Below are 22,285 nucleotides of genomic sequence, written 5' to 3' on the forward strand. Positions count from 1 at the left end.
GGAGCAGCACCAGGACAAAAAACTCTCCCTTCCTTTGCCCTACTCACTAGTGGTTCCTTTCTTTCTTCTCTTCTCATACCATCTCCACACTTCCCCTTGCAAAAGTCTTTCTGTACTTCTCAACCCTGTGAGAGGAAGACATCCCTTCTCCAAAAAACATAGTGGGGACCCTTCATCCTGATAACCGCAACAGGGGTACTCTTGGTTCCCAGATTTGCTAGGAAGTGCCTCTTTGCACTTTGTTCCTCCTTCGGCTGCCAGTCACGGACCCCCCAACTTCTTTTTAATTCTCTTGAGGCTAAGGCATGGAGAACTTAATACCTTAGTACTTAATACCCCGTGCTAAGCCACAAGGATGGTCCTAGGGAGGAGAAAGAAAGAGGAGGGAGGAGGAGGGAGAAGGAGAACAAGGAATGAGCCAGGGAGTGTGTAATCAGGGAGGGAAATGAGCCGGAGAGGGAAGCAGCAGAGGAGGGAGCAAGGAAGAGAGTGAGAGAAGAGGAAGGGAAAAAGGGAAGGAGGAGGCAAGAGAGGGAGGAAGTGAGTCAGGGAAGGTGGGGGGCAAGGAAAATAGACAGGGACAGAGAGAGAAAGAGGATAGACTAGAGCAAGTGATAGTGGGTGGGAGGAAGCGAACCCTCCAGGAGAGGCAGCAATCAAGAGGGGGAGCTTCAGGGGGGGGGGGCAAGCGAACCAGGGAGCAAATGAGTAGGGAAGGAAGTGAACCCAAGAGGTAAATAGTAAGGAAAGGAGGAAAGGCAGAAGCGGGAAGAGAGAGAAGAAGCAAGGGAAGAAGGAGATGAGAGAAAGAAGGTGGGCGGCAGCTGGAATTAGAGGGAGTCACGGTGCCAGGGTAGCAGGCAGCAAGGGTGGGAGGTAGAGAGGGAAGGAGCACGTGAAGAAGGGAGAGAAGGAATAAACAGAAAAGGGAGGAGGGAAGGGATGGAAGAAGGAAGCAAAAGACAGGAAGGGAGAGCCTGAAAAGAATGAGGTGGGGAGTGAGGAGAGAGGGGACAGAGAGAAGAGAGCAAAGGAAGGGAATATAATGGGGGGAGGGGATAATGGGGGGGAGAAGAGGATGGAATGGTCCAGAGGGAGGGAGGGAGATGGGAGGGGTGAGGGGGCAGGAAAAGAGACACAGAAGGAGGGCTGGCGGGAAGAAGGGTAGGAGAAGGGGAGACAGGGAACTAGGGAGGGAAGGAAGGAGGATACAGGAAGGAGATCCAGTTTGTAGTGAATGAGTGCACAAGGCAGGGATGGAAGACTCAAGGGAGGGCTGAGGGAGGGACTGAGAGAAGGCTGGAAAAGGGAAGAGAGTTAAGGAACAAGGGTAGAAATAAAGCAAGGAGGGAAGAGAAGAAAAAGCTGCAAGAAAGGGAGGCAAGTAAGAAGCCAAAAGGGAGGACTGGAATGAGGGAGGGAGGGGGTACAGGAGTAAGGGAGGCAAGAAGCAAGTTAAGGGTAAAGCTGGGGAGGGAGCAAGTCAGGGAGCACGAAAACAAACCCACAGTTCTGAAGCTCTGTAAATTCAGTAAAAGTTGCTACCCCTCCGCTTCTAAACCCCAAGATTTCACACAAGTAGCCTATCCATGGAAATATCACAGTTGAACAGGATCATTTAGCATCTGAGGAAGAGGAAAGACTCAGAGAAATTAGATGGTTTAGGTTTATGAAAGAAAGGCCAGCAGGGCACCTGGGTAGCTCAGTCAGTTACGTGTCTGACTCTTGATTTCAGCTCAGGTCATGATCTTAGGGTCCTGGAATCAAGCCCCACATGAGAGGGAGTCTGCTTCTACAGTCACCCTCTTTCTCTGCCCCTCCCTCTATATTCTCTCCCCCTAAAGTGAATGGATAAATCTTCAAAGAAAGAAAAGAAAAGCTACTTGCTTTTATAATGCTACTTCAAAAATACCATTTAACCCAGACTCACTACCATCTGTAGCAGGCCATGCTCCCTTAAATGTCTCCGGCACTGAGGTTTGGAACTGCTTTCTTATCTACGCAGTTCAAGACTACGCAGTGGAAACTAGGTGGAGATGACGTTGGTAGAAGAAGAAAAGAGGGCAGGGTAGGCAGAGAATTATGGATCAGAAGGAAGTACTTAACTAAGCACATGCCCAAATACACACATCTTCAAAGAAGAAGTGAAAGAACCCTGTGGACACCAGGAAACAAACATACCACCCTTGCCACCCAACACCAGCATCCCTCTGGGGAAGACCAACCAAAAAAAGGTAGGAGATATTATTTGTGTGTGTATGTATATAATTATACACACACACACACACACACACACACACAGGTGCACATATATGCAAATGTAAATGCATATATGTGTGCGTGGGTGTATCTACATGTAGATGATACATACGCATATGCCTACATATATTCCCATTTATGTATACAAATACATACATATATATCGGACATGGCTAGAAACTTGATTATTTTTCTCTAGGCTCTATGAACTCAGGCTCACCTCAAATTTTGCTGCAATCAGAAATGCCGTGGAACCAAGGAGCTGTAGCTTGTCCCTCTTGCATACTACCTCCATAAGGTAGTGATCCACCAGTTTCACTGCCAAGTACAGGGTCTCATGACTCATCTCAAAGGTCATCTGGAGGAAGACGCAAACAGGAATCTGCCATATGGCCCCACCCCAAGGTCACAACCAGTAGATCTAAACTATCTTGTCTGTGGCATTGAGGACAGTGGAACTACCAGAACTGGCCAGCTGAGACTCAGCTACAAATGTGGGAAGTGCTTCAGCTAGGTGCCTAGCTAGACCTCCTGTGCCTCTAAGAACCCCAGCATTATCCATCCCTACACATTTAGGTAGATGACCAGTCCTATAAATTAGAGAGAGATGCTCTGCCTTCTCTAGGAGCACCTTGAATGAACACACCCTCTCTCCTTGATCTCCGATACTTAGATTCTTGCTTTCCCCATCTGCTACTACATTATACAGTGAACTCCCCCAAAGAGATCATGTTCTTTACCTCTAAAATACAAAGACTCATTTATTAGTTTATTCATTCAGTAGTGCCTCTTCCTAATTAGATATGTCATTAGAATATATGGATTGGAAGAAAGTACCAATAGCACCATTTGGAAGTGAGCTGAGTGATTGGAGAAGCCAGAAAGAGATTAAAGCATTAGTAGTATAATCCTCCTTCCTTTTTTTTCTCTTGTCTGTCCTTGCCTTGCCTTTACCAACTCCAAGAAATTACCTCCTAGAACTGTAGACCCAGTGTTAGTTCCAGCCCACACAGCATCTTTGAGCAAATTAGAGAAAAAAAGTGACATCTTTGGGAGAATGCAGCCCTGCAGGCACACATCTTATCAAGCAAATGATACCTTTATATGAATTAGCAAACGGTCCCTCTGCCTCAAGGCAGAGCAGCTCCACAGCTAAAACGTACAGCTTGACAAATGGTATGAGCTGGATTCCATCGCCCACTTTTGTCTTCCCTAGTAACCCTGTGTAGGCACAATCTACACTACACACAGGGCTCCTCCCAGTCATCAGTGATGCTTCTTCCTCTCAACCCCTTAGGTTCTTAGATTCAAGAACAATAAAATCTATACTTATCCAACATCTCAACCAATGCAGGAATCTTCTCTTTAATGTCTCACCAAATAACTGTTCAGTTTCTGCTATAGGATCTCCAAATATAGCCTGATCTCTCTTTGAATGGTTTTAATGGAAAATTCTTCCTTATACTGAGTAGAAATCACCATCCTAGTAAAATTTCCTTACTTCATTGGGCCTCCTTTTATGTAGGCTACTCTTATTGACTGAAGCCTAGATGTCCAAAAAGTCGGCCAATAAGAAGCACTGGGGAACTAGATGATTATCAGAAGATGGCTGAATACATCAGTTCAGCATTACATTCAGTTCAGATGCATTACATTTCTGAGTAACAGAAATACTAAGAAGCTGTTCTTATTGTTCCTGGGATATGGCCTTGGATCTTCTCAGAAATCCGTCCTTACCAGCTTCCTATTGCAATGTAAAAAAGTATCACACACTTAGTGACTTAAAGCAACATAAATTCAATTATCTCACAAATCTCAAAGTCAAAAGTGCAAAATGGAACTCACTGGGCTAAAAAAAAAAAAAAGGTGTTAAAAGGACTGGGTTTCTTTCTAGAGGTTCTAGTAAAAAAAACCAAACCCTTCTTCTAACTTCTGTGAGCTGCCCATATTCCTTGGTTTGTGGTCCCTTCCATCCTCAAGGCCAGCAGTCTTTCTCACACTGCATTACTCACTGCCTCCCTCTTCCACACGTAAGAACCCTTGTGATTACACTGAGTCCATTTGGATAATCCAGGATAATCACTGTATCTTAAATTTGGCTGATTATAATCACAATTCCATATTCTATTTTAATTTCCCTTTGCCACATAAAGTAACATATTCATAGATTCTGGGGATTAGGATATGAACATTTTATTCTGCCTACCACATTTTCCAAAGGAATGTCGTAAGAGATGGAGAGAGTTCATGAAGATTAAGGGTAATGACTACCACTTTAAGTATCAAGAAACTGAGGTCAAGTAATTACCAAAAAAAAAAAAAAAAAGACAGTAAGAATGAAAAGTAGCAGTTCTCTGAGGATGATACCTCTGTGAGTAAATGACAAAGCCAATGCCTACATAGCCTCTTTCCAGTACCTCTCATAAGCACTTGGCCACCCATGTAACACATTGTTATGAAATGGTTAACATGTAAAGTATGGGCAATATCTGAATGAATGGTTGAAATTTGGAGTCAACAAATATTTGAATCAGCAGCAGCGTCAGTGATAGCAATCCTCCTTCTTTGAATGTAGGACAGTACTCTTCTAACATAATTCTACCACTCGGGACTACGCAGAGCAAGTCTAATTGTCTTGTGACAGCCCTTCAGCTACTGAAGACAGTTACCATATCTCCTATAAATTTCCATCCTAGACCAAATAACTTGACTTCCTTTAACTATTCTTCACATGATATGGTTTTCTGTCACCTCAGCATCAGGCTCCAAATGAGGAGACTGACTTTGTTCCAGTTAGAGAAAAGTAGTAGTGCTCTAGATAATTCAAGAAGCTACAACAAACAAAGAAGCCTTTCAACACTGTAGCAATGGTTTCTCCCTCACAACCACCCTTGGCTAGCACACCCTTCTAATTCTTCATAAACGATTATGCTCCTTACCTGGGGATGGGTAAGAAGGAACAAAAGGGAATAAATAAGTAAATAACTATAGAAAATATAAAGAGTACTCTTGGTCTCAAAGGAGGAGACAAGTTTGACAAAATTTATCTCAAATTCCAAAACTCAAAAACCATCTCCTGCAAAGATGAATAAATAGAGAAAATCACCCATTTATATGAAAAAGAACAAGTAATTTTTCAAGAAGCAATGTTCTGAGAAACCAGAGCAAGTGTCCACTTGTGAAACCTTTCCACTTCAAAGAACTGAAATAAACTTTAAAAAGTACACTCTTAACAAGATCTGAGAGGTCACTGTATGAAAAGAGAACAGATCCAGAAAGACTGGTTTCTGATGAGAAAGCAATTACTTAATTAAAAATGTACTAGCGGAAGTGAATAGTACATTCGGTTATGACAAAAGTCAAATCAATAATTCCAAAGGCTTTAAAAAATTCTCCCAGAACTGAGAGGTAAGAGAGAGTTGAAGATAATAAATGAAAACCTGAGACCCAAGAACAGATTCTGGAGATATATACACACACATGCACATACACACACACTCGGAATGAGATAAGAGGCTGAAGAGAAATAAATAATAAAAATTTCTCTGAGCCAGTCTCTCCTCTAGCCATCCAAGATGCCAAAAGGAAAGAAGGCTGGGGAGAAGAAGGTAGCCCCAGCCCCTGCTATTGTGAAGAAGCAGGAGGCCAAGGTGGTGGTCAATCCCCCATTTTAGAAAAGGTCCAAGAATTCTGGCATTGGACAGGACATCCAGCCCAAAAGGGACCTCACCCACTTTGTCAAATGGCCTGCTGCATCAGGCTGCAGCAGCAAAAGGCTATCCACTATAAATGTATAAAAGTGCCTCCTGTGATTAAGGAGTTCACCCAGGCCTTGGACCACCAAAGAGCTACAAAACTGCTTAAACTGGCCCACAAATATGGACCAGAGACCAAGCAAGAGAAGAAGCAGGGACTGTTGGCCCAGACTGAAGAGAAAGCTACTGGCAAAGAGGATGTCCCCACTAAGAAGCTGCCTGTCCTTCTAGTTGGGGTTAATACTATCACTACCTGGTGGAAAACAGGAAGGTTCAGCTAGTAGTGATTGCACAAGATGTGGATCTCATTAAGCTGGTTGTCTTCATGCCTTCCCTGTGTCGTAAGATGGGGGTTCCCTACTGCATTATCAAGGGGAAGGCCAGGCTGAGGTGTCTGGTCTGCAGGAAGACCTACACCACTGCCGTCTTCACACAGGCTAACTCAGAAGACAAAGCAGCTCTGGCTAAGCTGGTGGAAGCTATTAGGACCAATTACAACGACAGGTAGGATGAGATCCACCGTTACTGAAGAGGTAATGTCTTGGATCTAAAGTTGGTGGTTTGTTTCATTCTTTTACATATAGCTGTCCAGTTTTCCCAGCACCATTTATTGAAGAGATTGTCTTTTTTCCTGTTTTGTAGAAGATTATTTGCCCATAGAGTTGAGGGCCCATATCTGGGCTCTCTACTCTGTTCCACTGGTCTATGTGTCTGTTTTTATGCCAGTACCATGCTGTCTTGGTGATCACAGCTTTGTAGTAAAGCTTGAAATCAGGTAACGTGATGCCCCCAGTTTTATTTTTGTTTTTCAATATTTCCTTAGCGATTTGGGGTCTCTTCTGATTCCACACAAATTTTAGGATTATTTGCTCCAGCTCTTTGAAAAATACCGGTGGAATTTTGATTGGAATGGCATTAAAAGTATAGATTGCTCTAGGAAGTACAGACATTTTAACAATGTTTATTCTTCTGATCCAAGAGCATGGAATGGTCTTGACCATTCTCTTACACCATACACAAAGATAAACTCAAAATGGATAAAAGACCTCAACGTGAGACAGGAATCCATCAGAATCCTAGAGGAGAACATAGGCAGTAATCTCTTCATTATCAGCCACAGCAACTTCTTTCAAGATATGTCTCCAAAGGCAAAGGAAACAAAAGCGAAGATGAACTTTTGGGACTTCATCAAGATCAAAAGCTTCTGCACAGCCAAGGAAACAGTCAACAAAACAAAGAGGCAACCCACGGAATGGGAGAAGATATTTGCAAATGACAGTACAGACAAAAGGTTGATATCCAGGATCTATAAAGAACTCCACAAACTCAACACACACAAAACAGACAATCATATCAAAAAATGGGCAGAAGATATGAACAGACACTTCTCCAACAAAGACATACAAATGGCTATCAGACACATGAAAAAATGTTCATCATCACTAGCCCTCAGGGAGATTCAAATTAAAATCACATTGAGATACTACCTTACACCAGTTACAATGGCCAAAATTAGCAAGACAGGAAACAACATGTGTTAGAGAGGATATGGATAAAGGGGAACCCTCTTACACTGTTGGTGGGAATGCAAGTTGGTGCAGCCACTTTGAAGAACAGTGTGGAGATTCCTTAAGAATTTAAAAATAGAGGGCGCCTGGGTGGCTCAGTGGGTTAAAGCTTCTGCCTTCGGCTCAGGTCATGGTCCCAGGGTCCTGGGATCGAGCTCCACATCAGGGTCCTGCTCAGCGGAGAGCCTGCTTCCCCCTCTCTCTGCCTGTCTCTTTGCCTATTCGTGATCTCTCTCGCTCTGTCAAGTGAATAAATAAAATCTTTAAAAAGAAAAAAAGAAATTAAAAATAGACCTTCTCTATGACCCTGCAATTGCACTACTGGGTATTTACCCCAAAGATACAGATGTAGTGAAAAGAAGGGCCATCTGTACCCCAATGTTTATAGCAGCAATGGCCACAGTCGCCAAACTGTGAAAGAACCAAGATGCCCTTCAACAGACGAATGGATAAGGAAGATGTGGTCCATATATACTATGGAGTATTATGCCTCCATCAGAAAGGATGAATACCAACTTTTGTAGCAACATGGACAGGACTGGAAGAGATTATGCTGAGTGAAATGAGCCAAGCAGAGAGAGTCAATTATCACATGGCTTCACTTATTTGTGGAGCATAACAAATAGCATGGAGGACAAGGGGAGATGGAGAGGAGAAGGGAGTTGAGGGAAATTGGAAGGGGAGGTGAACCATGAGAGACTATGGACTCTGAAAAACAATCTGAGGGCTTTGAAGGGGCGGGGAGTGGGAGGTTGGGGGAACCAGGTAGTGGGTATTGGAGAGGGCACGGATTGCATGGAGCACTGGGTGTGATGCAAAAAACAATGAATACTGTTACGCTGAAAATAAATAACAACTTTAAAATAAAATAAAATAAAGTTGGTGGTTTGCATTGCCAAGTTGGAAAAAGCAAAGGTTAAAGATCTGGCCTCCAAACTGGGCTAAGTGTATGCTGTTGAATTTTGTGAACATGAAAGTAATACAAAGTTATCTTTCAAAAAAATTTTCTCTGAGCCAAAGCAAGATTGAATCTTCAGACTGAAAGGACTCGTGATATACAGGAAAAAATTAAGGAAAACATATCTATGTCAAAAACAATTATTGTAGGGAAGGTAGTGTATTAAATAGAAATAATACAGATCTAAAGATCTGTTATCTTGACTAAAAATAGAAGCAGAAATAAACTAAAAGTGTGTGAACTATCTCATCGTACTTGAGAGGCAATTAAAAGAACAGGTTCACTAGAGAAGCTGATTAAATAATGGGCTATATCCATATAATAGAATATTATGCAACACTTTAAAAAATAAGGTAGACCTATAATCATATGGAAAGATTACTAAGACATTCTTGTTTTTTTTAAAGATTTTATTTATTTATTTGAGAGAAGAGAGAGAGAGTGAGAGAGCGCACAAGTAGGGGGAGCAGCAGGCAGAGGGAGAACCAGACGCTCAACCAACTGAGCCACCCAGGTGCCCTACTAAGACATTCTTAAAACCACAAAATGCAGAGCAATGTGTATAGCATGACCTATTAATATAACAAAATATCATAAAACCACATTCATTAAAAAACTGCACTTTTATATGTATATATGCCTATATGTGTGTACAATCATGCATTACTCATAAAATTTAGGATTTTTGAAGAAAGGATAGTCAAAATTTAATAAAAGTGATAATATACCCATAAGAGGATCCGGAAGGATACACACACTAAATTATTTATAGTTGTTACCTCTGAGGAATAAGAAGAAAATAGTTGATTTTATTCATATACATATACACAAATCTGTATGAATACATACACACATATTATAAGCATATATTAATTTATAGTTAAAAAATTGTATGGGGCAGAGGGTTTAAGGTAAGACAGAGGGGGTGAAGAAATGCCAGGAGAAATTAACTAAACAATGATTGTGGATGGTTACCACATTGATCTTAGACTTTGATAAGTTAAGCAGAAAAATAAATTACCATATAAATTATATAATAATTATTAAGTCAAAAATTAATTGATAGAATGATCTTTGTATTCTATAGAGAATACCTATTTTCTACAAACATCAGTGAATCATTTATAAAAATCCATTATGTCTGAAGCCATGAAGAAAATCTCATTAACTTAAGAAAAATAGAAATTATCATTCAGGTCACATTCTCAAGACGCAGTATGATAAATCTGGAAATTGGCAACAAAAGGATAAACCAAACAAAGTAAAGAAAAGCATTTTTAAAAAATGGTAAGCACTATTCTTAAAGAAAAAACAAAATGAAGAAATAAAAATTGCAAACACAGATTACTGAGGAAAAAAACAAGATAGCTACAACACTATCAAAATTAATGAGATGTACTCAGAAATATTACTTAGAAGAAAATATGTACTTTAAAGCTTTTATTATGAAGTCATAAATAATTAAATTAGACTAAGCATGCATTTTAAGAAACTAGGGAAAACAACAAAATAAACTTTAATAAACTAAGAGTAAAATAACAAATATGAAAGCAGATGTCAATAAATATTTTAAAACGGAAAAGTTATATGAATATATCCATGAGCTGGTTCTTTGCCCAGAAAACTGAACGAAACCTTTGCAAGGAACATTGAAGACAGCATGCACATGTATGCAAACACATGGAAGCAAGTTAACACAACACACACATTTTAAATGAAAAAAGAAATAATTACAAAGAATTATAAAAGAATATCATATACAGTCTGTGACAATAACTGTGAAAACCTACAAACTGGATGATTTTTAAAGACAATATAAACCACAAAACGACTCAAGAAGAATAATAAATCCTTAGTAAGCCAATAATCATCAATGTTATAAAGTTATCTAAGAATGATCACACGAATGGCACAATGCATCAATAAATTCATGGGCCAATTCACCAAGATAAATAATTCCTGTGTTAAACTTAGTACTATAGAAAAATTTTTCTAATTATGTTAGGCTAGAACAGTCCTAGTACCACAACTTAATAAAGACAGCGCCAAAAACTTACAAAGGAATCTTATTTGTGAATACAGAAGCAAAAATTCTAAATAAAGTATAAGCAATCAAATCCAAGAGTCAACTAAATAACCATGACTAGTTCAGCAAAGTAGATGAATACAAAATAAGTACAGAAAATATATTAATTGCTTTCTCAATATATGAATACATTTTAAAATTAAAGATAAAAGGATAACACTCATAACATTAAAAAAAAATTCCTCAATACCCAAGAAAAAATCTTTCAAGTCAGTGAAACCAATATGAAAAAATCTTCTAAAACTTAAAATTAAAAAGAAGACCTGGTAACAAAACAGATATAACTGGTTTGGAAAGCTTGATTTTGTTCAATCTGTGAATTCTCCTTGAATTAATCTCAACAGACTGTTTTTGAAAAACTGACAAAACTTTCTACAGATCACCTGGAAGAATTAACATGTGAGAACCATGAATATTTTGTAAAATAAGTGAAGAGGCAGTAAATGTGTTACAAACCATGATAATAAAAACAGCATACTACTGATATTAGAATAGACAAATGTACTAAAGAATAAAATTGGAAAGACCATAAGCAAACCCAAGTATACATGATTAAAGATTAAGAGGGACAAACTTCCAGTTAAAAAACAATTAAGTCACACAGATGAGAAGTACAGCATAGGGAATACAGTCAATAATATTATAATAATGCTGTATGGTAACAGATGGTAATTAGACTTATTATGGTGAGCATGGAGTAATGTACAGAATTACTGAATCATTATGTTGTACATCTGAAACTAATATAACATTGTAAATCAGCTATACTTAATAATAAAAATATATATCAATTCAAGCCAGTGGATAAAGAAAACAAATAAATGGTATTAGAATTACTGGATAATCACTGGGGGAAGGTGTATAAGTGTTGACACCAAAATCAAAATAAATTCTAGACAAAGATTTAAATGTGAACATGAAACTATGAATGTTCTAGAAAAAAATCAGAGAAATATTTAAATAAATATGACTGGATAAGACTTTTCAAAGCAAGAAACAAATCTTAAAACCATAAAGAAAAAAACTGATGGACCTAACTCCTTAAAATGCCAATGCCACTACATATCAACTTAAAATAACACATTCAAGTTTTTCATTTATCAGATGGCAAAAAATATAACACTCTATCTTGGTAAGATTATGAGAAAATAATTTTTCTTCAGTAAAGTACAATGGGCATATTTCAGAAGAACAGTGCCTATATGTACAAATATTCTAAAGGTGCATTGTATTGATCTAATACTTCTATTCCTAGTAATTTAATACAGAAAAACAACAGTACAATCATGAACAATGGAAGCATATGTATGTTCACTATAGGGTTATTTCTAAGAGTAAAATTTAGAAATAGCCTAAATGTCCATTAATAGGGGGTTAGATAAATAAGGACAGCTAAAGAACAGAATACTATGTAGTCAACATAAATGATATAGAAATACGTTATTTTAACTGGAAAGATCTCACAATTACATGAACATTGTTACATGAGAAAAAAGGCAAGTCATAAAAACACTATAAAAAGGATATAACTAATCTTCAATGTGTATGTTCCTCAAAATACATAAAACAAACAATGACAAGACTGAAAAAATATGTAAATTCACAATTATAATTGAAAATTTCAGTACTCTTCTCAGCAACAGAATTAGTACACAGATAAACAGCAAGGGTAATGAAGAAACTGACATTAACCAATGGATCCAACTGACATTTATAGAACACTCCATCCCACAGCAACGAAACACATATTTTCTCAAGTGCACCTGGAAAATTCACCAAGACAGACCATATCCTGAGTGATAACCCTTTAAACTTTTTAAAGAATTAAAATCATAGTGTTTTCTTTGACCACAATAGAATTAAACTAGAAATCGATAACAGAAAAATAATAGCAAAAACTCCAAACACTTGGATAGCAAATGACAAACTTAACAGTCCAGGGATCAAAGAGGATGTCTCCCAAAATTTGTGGCTTGCAGCTAAAGCAATGCTTAGGGAGAAATGTATAGCATTAAATGCTTCTATTAAAGAAAAGAAAGGTCTTAAATCAATAACCTAAGCATCCACCTTAAGCTGAGTGAAATAAGTCAAGCAGAGAGAGTCAATTATCATATGGTTTCACTTATTTGTGGAGCATAAGAAATAACATGGAGAACATGGGGAGATGGAGAGGAGAAGGGAGTTGAGGGAAACTGGAGGGGGAGATGAACCACGAGAGACTATGGACTCTGAAAAACAATCTGAGGGTATTGAAGGGACGGGGGTGTGGGAAGGTGGGTGAGCCTGGTGGTGCGTATTATGGAGGGCACGTATTGCATGGAGCACTGGGTGTGGTGCATAAACAATGAATTCTGGTATATTGAAAAGAAATTTAAAAAATAAAATTTTTTTTAAAAAACTAGAAGAAGAACAAATTAAACCCAAAGCAAAAGGAAACTATAAAAAATTGGAGCAGATACCAATAAAACTAAAAACAAAAAAAACAGTAAGAAAATGAATGAAATGAAAACCTGGTTCTTTGAGAAGATCAAGAAAATTGAGAAACTTCTAGCAAGATTGATAAACAAAAAGAAGACACAAATACCAAATATCAGGAATGAAAGTGGGGAATACAGGAAGAACTCTATGCACATAAATTGGACTTAGATGAAGTAGACCATTTCTTTGAAAACCACAAACCACAAATCAAAAGTCACCTGAAACGAAATAGGTAACTTGAATATCTTATAATAACCATTAAAGAAATTATATTCTTAGTTAAAATTCTTCAGGAAAAAGAAACTTCAGGCCCAAATAACTTCACTCGTGAATTCTACAGAACATTTAAAGAATAAATAACATTAATTCCACGCATCTCTTCCAGAAAACAGAAGAGAGGGATACTCTCAAATTATTTTTTAAAGTGAGTACAATTCTCATAACAAAACCAAAGACAGTACAAAAAAAAAAATAGTACAGGGGCACCTGGGTGGCTCAGTGGGTTAAAGCCTCTGCCTTCGACTCAGGTCATGATCTCAGAGTCCTGGGATCAAGCCTCGCATCGGGCTCTCTGCTCAGCAGGGAGCCTGCTTCCCCTCACTCCCGCCTGCCATTCTGCCTAATGATCTCTGTCAAAAAAATAAAATAAAATCTTAAAAAAAAGAAAAAAAAAATACTACAGAGAAACATCCATCATAAACACAAATACAAAAATCCTCAACAAAATACTAGCAAATAAAATCCAACAATACATAAAAAGAATAATACACCAGGACCAAGTGGGGCTTATCCCCAAAATGGGGCTACTTCAATATTTGAAAATCAATCCATGTAATCTGTCCTATTAATAGTCTAAAACAAATAAGATTGTATCAACAGACGTGGGAGGAAAAAAGCATTTGACAAAATTCAACATCCATTCATGATAAACATGGAATGGATAGTAAATTTCTCAACCTGATCTAGGGTGTCTACAAAAACAATACAGTTAAGATCATAGGAATTTTGTATGATAGGAATTTCCATATGATACTCTCAATAGATGCTGAAAAAGCATTTGACAAAGTACAACATCCCTTCCTGATCAAAACTCTTCAAAGTGTAGGGATAGAGGGCACATACCTCAATATCATCAAAGCCATCTATGAAAAACCCACCGCAAATATCATTCTCAATGGAGAAAAACTGAAAGCTTTTCCGCTAAGGTCAGGAACACGGCAGGGATGTCCATTATCACCACTGCTATTCAACATCGTACTAGAGGTCCTAGCCTCAGCAATCAGACAACAAAAGGAAATTAAAGGCATCCAAATCGGCAAAGAAGAAGTCAAATTATCACTCTTCGCAGATGATATGATACTATATGTGGAAAACCCAAAAGACTCCACTCCAAAACTGCTAGAACTTATACAGGAATTCAGTAAAGTGTCAGGATATAAAATCAATGCACAGAAATCAGTTGCATTTCTCTACACCAACAGCAAGACAGAAGAAAGAGATATTAAGGAGTCAATCCCATTTACAATTGCATCCAAAACCATAAGATACCTAGGAATAAACCTAACCAAAGAGACACAGAATCTATACTCAGAAAACTATAAAGTACTCATGAAAGAAATTGAGGAAGACACAAAGAAATGGAAAAATGTTCCATGCTCCTGGATTGGAAGAATAAATATTGTGAAAATGTCTATGCTACCTAAAGCAATCTACACATTTAATGCAATTCCTATCAAAGTACCATCCATCTTTTTCAAAGAAATGGAACAAATAATTCTAAAATTTATATGGAACCAGAAAAAAGACCTCGAATAGCCAAAGGGATATTGAAAAAGAAAGCCAACGTTGGTGGCATCACAATTCCGGACTTCAAGCTCTATTACAAAGCTGTCATCATCAAGACAGCATGGTACTGGCACAAAAACAGACACATAGATCAATGGAACAGAATAGAGAGCCCAGAAATAGACCCTCAAATCTATGGTCATCTAATCTTCGACAAAGCAGGAAAGAATGTCCAATGGAAAAAAAGACAGCCTTTTCAATAAATGGTGCTGGGAAAATTGGACAGCCACATGCAGAAAAATGAAATTGGACCATTTCCTTACACCACACACACAAAAATAGACTCAAAAAATGGATGAAGGACCTCAATGTACGAAAGGAATCCATCAAAATCCTTGAGGAGAACACGGGCAGCAACCTCTTCGACCTCTGCCGCAGCAACATCTTCCTAGGAACAACGCAAAAGGCAAGGGAAGCAAGGGAAAAAAAAATGAACTACTGGGATTTCATCAAGATCAAAAGCTTTTGCACAGCAAAGGAAACAGTTAACAAAATCAAAAGACAACTGACAGAATGGGAGAAGATATTTGCAAACGACATATCAGATAAAGGACTAGTGTCCAGAATCTATAAAGAACTTAGCAAACTCAACATCCAAAGAACAAATAATCCAATCAAGAAATGGGCAGAGGACATGAACAGACATTTCTGCAAAGAGGACATCCAGATGGCCAACAGACACATGAAAAAGTGCTCCATATCACTCGGCATCAGGGAAATACAAATCAAAACCACAATGAGATATCACCTCACACCAGTCAGAATGGCTAAAATCAACAAGTCAGGAAATGACAGATGCTGGCGAGGATGCGGAGAAAGGGGAACCCTCCTACACTGTTGGTGGGAATGCAAGCTGGTGCAGCCACTCTGGAAAACAGCATGGAGGTTCCTCAAAATGTTGAAAATAGAACTGCCCTATGACCCAGCAATTGCACTATTGGGTATTTACCCTAAAGATACAAATGTAGTGATCCAAAGGGACACATGCACCCGAATGTTTATAGCAGCAATGTCCACAATAGCCAAACTATGGAAAGAACCTAGATGTCCATCAACAGATGAATGGATCAAGAAGATGTGGTATATATACACAATGGAATACTATGCAGCCATCAAAAGAAATGAAATCTTGCCATTTGCAACAACATGGATGGAACTAGAGCGTATCATGCTTAGCGAAATAAGTCAAGCAGAGAAAGACAACTATCATATGATCTCCCTGATATGAGGAAGTGGTGATGCAACATGGAGGCTTAAGTGGGTAGAAGAAGAATAAATGAAACAAGATGGGATTGGGAGGGAGACAAACCATAAGTGACTCTTAATCTCACAAAACAAACTGAGGGTTGCCGGGGGGAGGGGGTTTGGCAGAAGGGGGTGGGATTATGGACATTGGGGAGGGTATGTGATTTGGTGTGTGCTGTGAGTGTGTAAACCTGGTGATTCACAGACCTGTACCCCTGGGGATAAAAATATATGTTTATAAAAAAAATAAAAAATTTAAAAAAAAAAAAAAAAAGATCATAGGAATTTTGAAAGACTAAGAGCTTTCTTCCTAAGATCAGGAACAAGGCAAGGTGGTCTACTCTCACTGTTGCTATTCAACATCATAAAAGAAGTCCTACACAGTGCAATGAAACAAACACAAAAATGAAATTAAAATCATGCATATTGGAAAGAAAGAAATAACACTGTCCCCATTGCAAACGGCATATTTGTCTATGTAGCTAATCTCAAGAAACCTATAAAAACAAAAGCACTCCTAAGAATTAATAAGTCAATACATAAATATAAGTATTTCATACAGTAATATACAAATGGAAAACTACACTTTTAAAAATATCATTTACAATACTACATCTGAAACTAATGATGTATTATATGTTGGCTAACTGAATTTAAACTAAAAAAATATCATTTACAGTAGGTCCAAGAAAATAAAATATTTTGGTAGATATCGAGCAAAACATGTACAGGATCTACATGGTAAAAAGACAGAAATTGGGACGCCTGGGTGGCTCAGTTGGTTAAGCAGCTGCCTTCGGCTCAGGCCATGATCCCAGGTTCCTTGCTCCACAGGGAGCCTGCTTCTCTCTCCGACTCTGCCTGCTTGTGCGTGCTCTCTCTCTCTCTCTCTGACAAATGAATAAATAAATAAAATCTTTTAAAAATTTAAATAAATTAAAAATAAAAAGACAGAAATCAAAGAACGCCAAAATAAATGGACATACCACATTCATTGGTATGGAAGTTTCAACATGGAAAAATGTTAATTCTTTTCAAATTCACCCATAAGTGTGTGTTAATGGTCCCCAAGACCACCCCAAGGTAAAGCAATTCCTAGTCACAGGACTCAGCATATAGTCATACTCATGGATATGATTTATTATAACAAAAGATAGAAAGCAAAAATCAAGTAAATGAGAACATCAGCAAAACTTGCCAAAAACCAGACACAAGCTTTCAAGAGTCTTACCCCAATTGAGTCAGCTGCTCGGGATGTACTTAATTCCTCCAGGAATGAAATGTGACAATACACATAAAGTGCCATCTACAGGGAAACTCAGTGCCTATGATTTTATCGGGAGCTGGTCATGTAAACACTCTCTGCCTTGCATGTACCAAACTTTCAGACTCACAAAAGGAAAGCAAGAGTTCAGAATAAACCACATTGTTTATACAAAGAGTTTAGGCACAGTTAGCATTAAGGGACGGTTTTATAGAAGTGTAGGGAAATGTTTACCAGACAACTTCTCAGATGCCCAGACAAAGGTGAACTTTGCAAATAGGACTTTTTTTTAAGATTTTATTTATTTATTTGACAGACAGAGGTCACAAGTAGGCAGAGAGGCAGGCAGAGAGAGGCGGGGAAGCAGGCTCCTCGCTGAGCAGAGAGCCTGATGCGGGGCTCGATCCCAGGACCCTGGGATCATGACCTGAGCCAAAGGCAGAGGCTTAACCCACTGAGCCATCCAGGCACCCCGCAAATAGGACTTTCTAAGGATAGCAGTATTTGGCCTATTAACTATTTTCTGCACAAGATGTAACTCAATTCCAATCAAATTCTCAGCAGGACTTTTTTGTAGATATAAACAAACTTTCTATAATTTATATAGAAAAGCAAAGGAACTAGAAAACTAAAACAATTTTGAGAAAGAAAAAGAACAGAGGTGGAAGGATCACACTACCTAGTTTTAAGACTTACTATAAAACTACAGGAATAAAGACAGTGTGATATTGGCAAAGTGACAGACACAGATCAATAAAGGAGAATATAGAAATAAGTATAGAAATAGAGCCACACATATAAGGTCAACTGATTTTTGGCAAAGGTGCAAAAGCGATTTAGTGGGAAAAAAGTATATTTTCCCACAAATGGTGTTAGAACAACTGGACATCCATATGCAAAAAAAAATGAACTTTGACCTCAAAAACCTCCTACAACACAAAAACTAACTCAAAATGGATTACAGATTTAATGTTAAAACTATAAAACTTTTAGATAACATATGAGAAAATATTCATGATTTAGGTTTAGGCAGAAAATTCTTAAAAAGCACAATCCATAACAGAAAACACTGAAAACTAGACTATCAAAATTAAAAAAAAAAAAAAAACTTTTGCTCTGTGAAAAACCCAAATAAGAGAATAAAAAGGTTACAGACTGGTAGGATATATTTGTAAATCACATATCCAACACAGGGTTTATATTCAGAATATGTAAAGAACTCTCAATAACTTGACACAAAGAAAATATACTATATGTTGCCTAATTGAACATAATTTTAAAAAAGGAAAAGAAACTAACCCATTTAAGAAATGGGCAAGACTTAAAACACTTCACCAAAGAGGATAGATGGATGACAAGCAAGTATGATGTTCAACATTATTAGCCCTCGAGGAAATGCAAATTAAAACTATGGCGAGACTCCTCTACCCAGCTATTAGATGGCTTAAATTAAAAAATTCTAATATCAGGGCATCTTGGGTCATTCAGTGGGTTAAGCCTCTGCCTTTGGCTCAGGTCATGATCTCAGGGTCCTGGCATCAAGCCCCGCACCAGGCTCTCTGCTAAGCAGGGAGCCTGCTTCCCACCCCTCTCTGTCTACTTGTGATCTCTGTCTGTCAAATAAATAAATAAAATCTTTAAAAAATATACCAATACCAAGTGCTGACAAGGATACACAGCAACCAGAACTCTTATGTCCTACAGGTGGATCTCAAGGGAATTATGGTGAAGGATAAAAGTCAATCTAAAAAGGTTATGTACTGTATGATTCCATTTATATACCATTTGTGAAATTACAAAGTTATAGATGTGAAAACAAATTAGGAGTTCCCAGGGACAGGAAGGTAAGGGGAGGAAGATGGCTGTTGCTATAAAAGGATAACATGAGGGATCTTTGTGGTAATGGAACAGTTCTGTGTCTCAACTGTGGTAGCAGTGCTTACAAAATTTTCATGTTTGATAGAACTATACAGACTAAACACACACAACAAATAAATGCATGTAAAACTGATGAAATTTAAGGCCTGTGAGCCTTAATCATGACACTATATTATAGTTACGTGAAATGTTACCATCAGGACAAAGTAGGTGAAATGTACACAGGACTTCCCTATACTGATTTTTGCAAATTATTGTGACTCTTATTTCAAAACAAATGTTAAAATTTCATAGAACTATATACCAAAAAGTCCATTTTTATTTAAAATATAAAAATTAAAGTTATAAAAACACTATACATGTTTTCTAGTACTGTGATTCTCTATCAAAAGGTGTACATTGACATCACTTGTGGAGGGGTGCCTATGTAACTCAGTCAGTTGGGCATCTGTCTTTGGCTTGGGTCATGATCCCAGGGTCCTGCTCAGCAGGCTCCCTGCTCAGTGGAGAACCTGTTTCTACCTCATCTGTCACTCCCCCTGCTTGTGCTCTCTCTGACAAATAAACAAAATCTTTTTAAAAAATCACTTGTGGAGCTTTATAAAAATATATGTGCCCTGAAGACATGAACAGACATTTCTGCAAAGACATCCAAATGGCCAACAGACACATGAAAAGTGCTCACACTCAGCATCAGGGAAATACAAATCAAAACCACAGTAAGATACCACCTCACACCAGTCAGAAGGGCTAAAATTAACAAGTCAGGAAATGACAGATGCTGGCGAGGATGCGGAGAAAGGGGAACCTTCCTACACAGTTGGTGGGAATGCAAGTTGGTACAGCCACTCTGGAAAACAGCATGGAGGTTCCTCAAAAAGTTGAAAATAGAGCTACCCTATGATCCAGCAATCCCACTGCTGGGTATTTACCTTAAAGATACAAATGTAGTGATCCAATGGGGCACATTCACCCGAATGTTTATAGCAGCAATGTCCACAATAGCCAAACTATGGAAAGAACCTAGATGTCTATCAACAGATGAATGGATAAAGATGTGTTTTATATATACAATGGAGTACTATGCAACCATTGAAAAACCCCAAATCTTGCCATTTGCAATGACATGGATGGAACTAGATGGTATTATGCTAAGCGAAATAAGTCAATCAGAGAAAGACAATTATCATATGGTCTCTCTGATATGAGGAATTTGAGAGGCAGGGCAGGGGTCATGGGGGGAAGGAAGAGAAAAATGAAACAAGATGGGACCAGGGAGGGAGACAAACCATAAGAGACTTTCAGTCTCAGGAAACAAAATGAGGGTTGCTAGACGGAGTTGGGGGAGGGATAGGGTGGCTAGGTGATGAATATTGGGGATGGTATGTGCTATGGTGAGTGTTGGGAATTGTGTAAGACTGATGATTCATAGACCTATACCCCTGAAGCAAATAATTCATTATATGTTAATAATTTTAAAAAATATTATGTGCCCCTTCACCCAAAAAATACAAAAACACTAATTCAAAGGGATACACACACCCTTATGTTTATTGCAGCATTACTTACAATAGCCAAACTATGGAAGCAATGCAAGTGTCCATCAATAGATGAGTGGATAAAGAAGATGTGGTATGTATACACACTGAAATATTATACAGCCATGAAAAAGAATGAAATCTTGCCATTTGCAATAACATGGATGGAGCCAGAAAATATGATGCTAAGTGAAGTAAGTCCATCCAAAAAAGACAAATACCATATGATCTAGTTCATATGTGGAATTCAAGAAACAAAACAGAAGAGTAAAGGAAAAAAAGAGAAAGACAAACCAAGAAACAGACTCTTAACTAGAGAAAATAAACTAATGGTTACAAGAGGGGAGGTGAGTTGGGGGCATGGTTGAAATAGGTGATGGGGATTAAAGAGTACACTTATGATGAATAAAATAATATTTAAAAAAAAAACAAAAAATATATGTATATGCCCGCACCACACCCCCACAATTCTGTTTGGATAATATGGGATGGGACCTGGGTATCTGTGATTCTATGATCCATGCACTAGAAGTGTGCCCCTAAAACAGATGACTACCACTTGAAATGGAGGAATAATATACACACAAATATTAACAGTGGTTCTGAGTTGTGGGATCACAGGTAATTATATTACTTTCCTATGACGAATGTGAATTTTTGTGCAATGAAAATAACAACAAAGGCTTTTTAAAAAAAGATTCAGTTCCTCAGGGTTGCTGGGGGTCGGGGGGATAGGATGGCAGAGTGATGGACAATGGTGAGGGTATGTGCTATGGTGAGTGCTGTGAATTTGTGTAAGACTGACAATTCACAGACTTGTACCCATGAAACAAATAATACATTATGTTAATAAATAAATAAAACTAAATTAAATTTTTAAAAAATTCAGTACATCATTCCAGCTAGTAGAGATATTTCATCTGATATCCATTTATTTCCTGTCCCTACTCCTAGTCTCATGCCATGCAATATTTGATGAGTTTATCTTTTCTGTTATCATTTACATCACTAATAAAAATGTTGATTAGAACAAAGTCCACTGGCAATCTTCTAGAAATCTCCTTCTAGCTTAATAATGATCAGCAATCTCTGGGATCAGTTTCACTTACGTAAGATCAACCCAAATTCTACTCTTTTTAAAAAGATTTATTTATTTATTTATTTATTTATTTATTTATTTATTTATTTGAGAGGGACAGGGAAAGAGGGGCAGAGGGAGGAAAGAAAGAGACAATCTCAAGCAGACTCCCCACTGAACATGGAGCCCAGTGCAGGGCTTGATCTCACTACCCTGAGATCATGACCTAATCCAAAACCAAGAGTTGGACACTCAACTGACAGAGCCACCCAGGCACCCCCTCAAATTATGCTCTTATCTACTTCATTATTCTTCATTATTTCCATAAGATGA

At 38.0% G+C, this 22,285-nt stretch overlaps 1 protein-coding gene and 1 pseudogene across 2 annotated transcripts in view; one reads left to right on the forward strand and one right to left on the reverse strand.

The window, feature by feature from the left end:
* Window positions 1-22,285, reverse strand: part of CCNB3 (cyclin B3) — a 52,304-nt gene that overhangs the window by 6,436 nt on the left and 23,583 nt on the right. For both annotated transcript variants that reach the window (XM_004755123.3, XM_004755121.3), the window contains exon 8: window positions 2,480-2,617. In XM_004755123.3, coding sequence (XP_004755180.1) covers window positions 2,480-2,617 — 138 coding nt within the window. The remainder of the gene's footprint in view (window positions 1-2,479; window positions 2,618-22,285) is intronic.
* Window positions 5,835-8,527, forward strand: LOC106006070 (annotated as a pseudogene).

Source organism: Mustela putorius, unplaced genomic scaffold (assembly GCF_011764305.1).
Source record: "Mustela putorius furo isolate JIRA1106 unplaced genomic scaffold, ASM1176430v1.1 tig00003903_pilon_pilon_pilon, whole genome shotgun sequence".
In the NCBI taxonomy this organism is placed as follows: domain Eukaryota; kingdom Metazoa; phylum Chordata; class Mammalia; order Carnivora; family Mustelidae; genus Mustela; species Mustela putorius.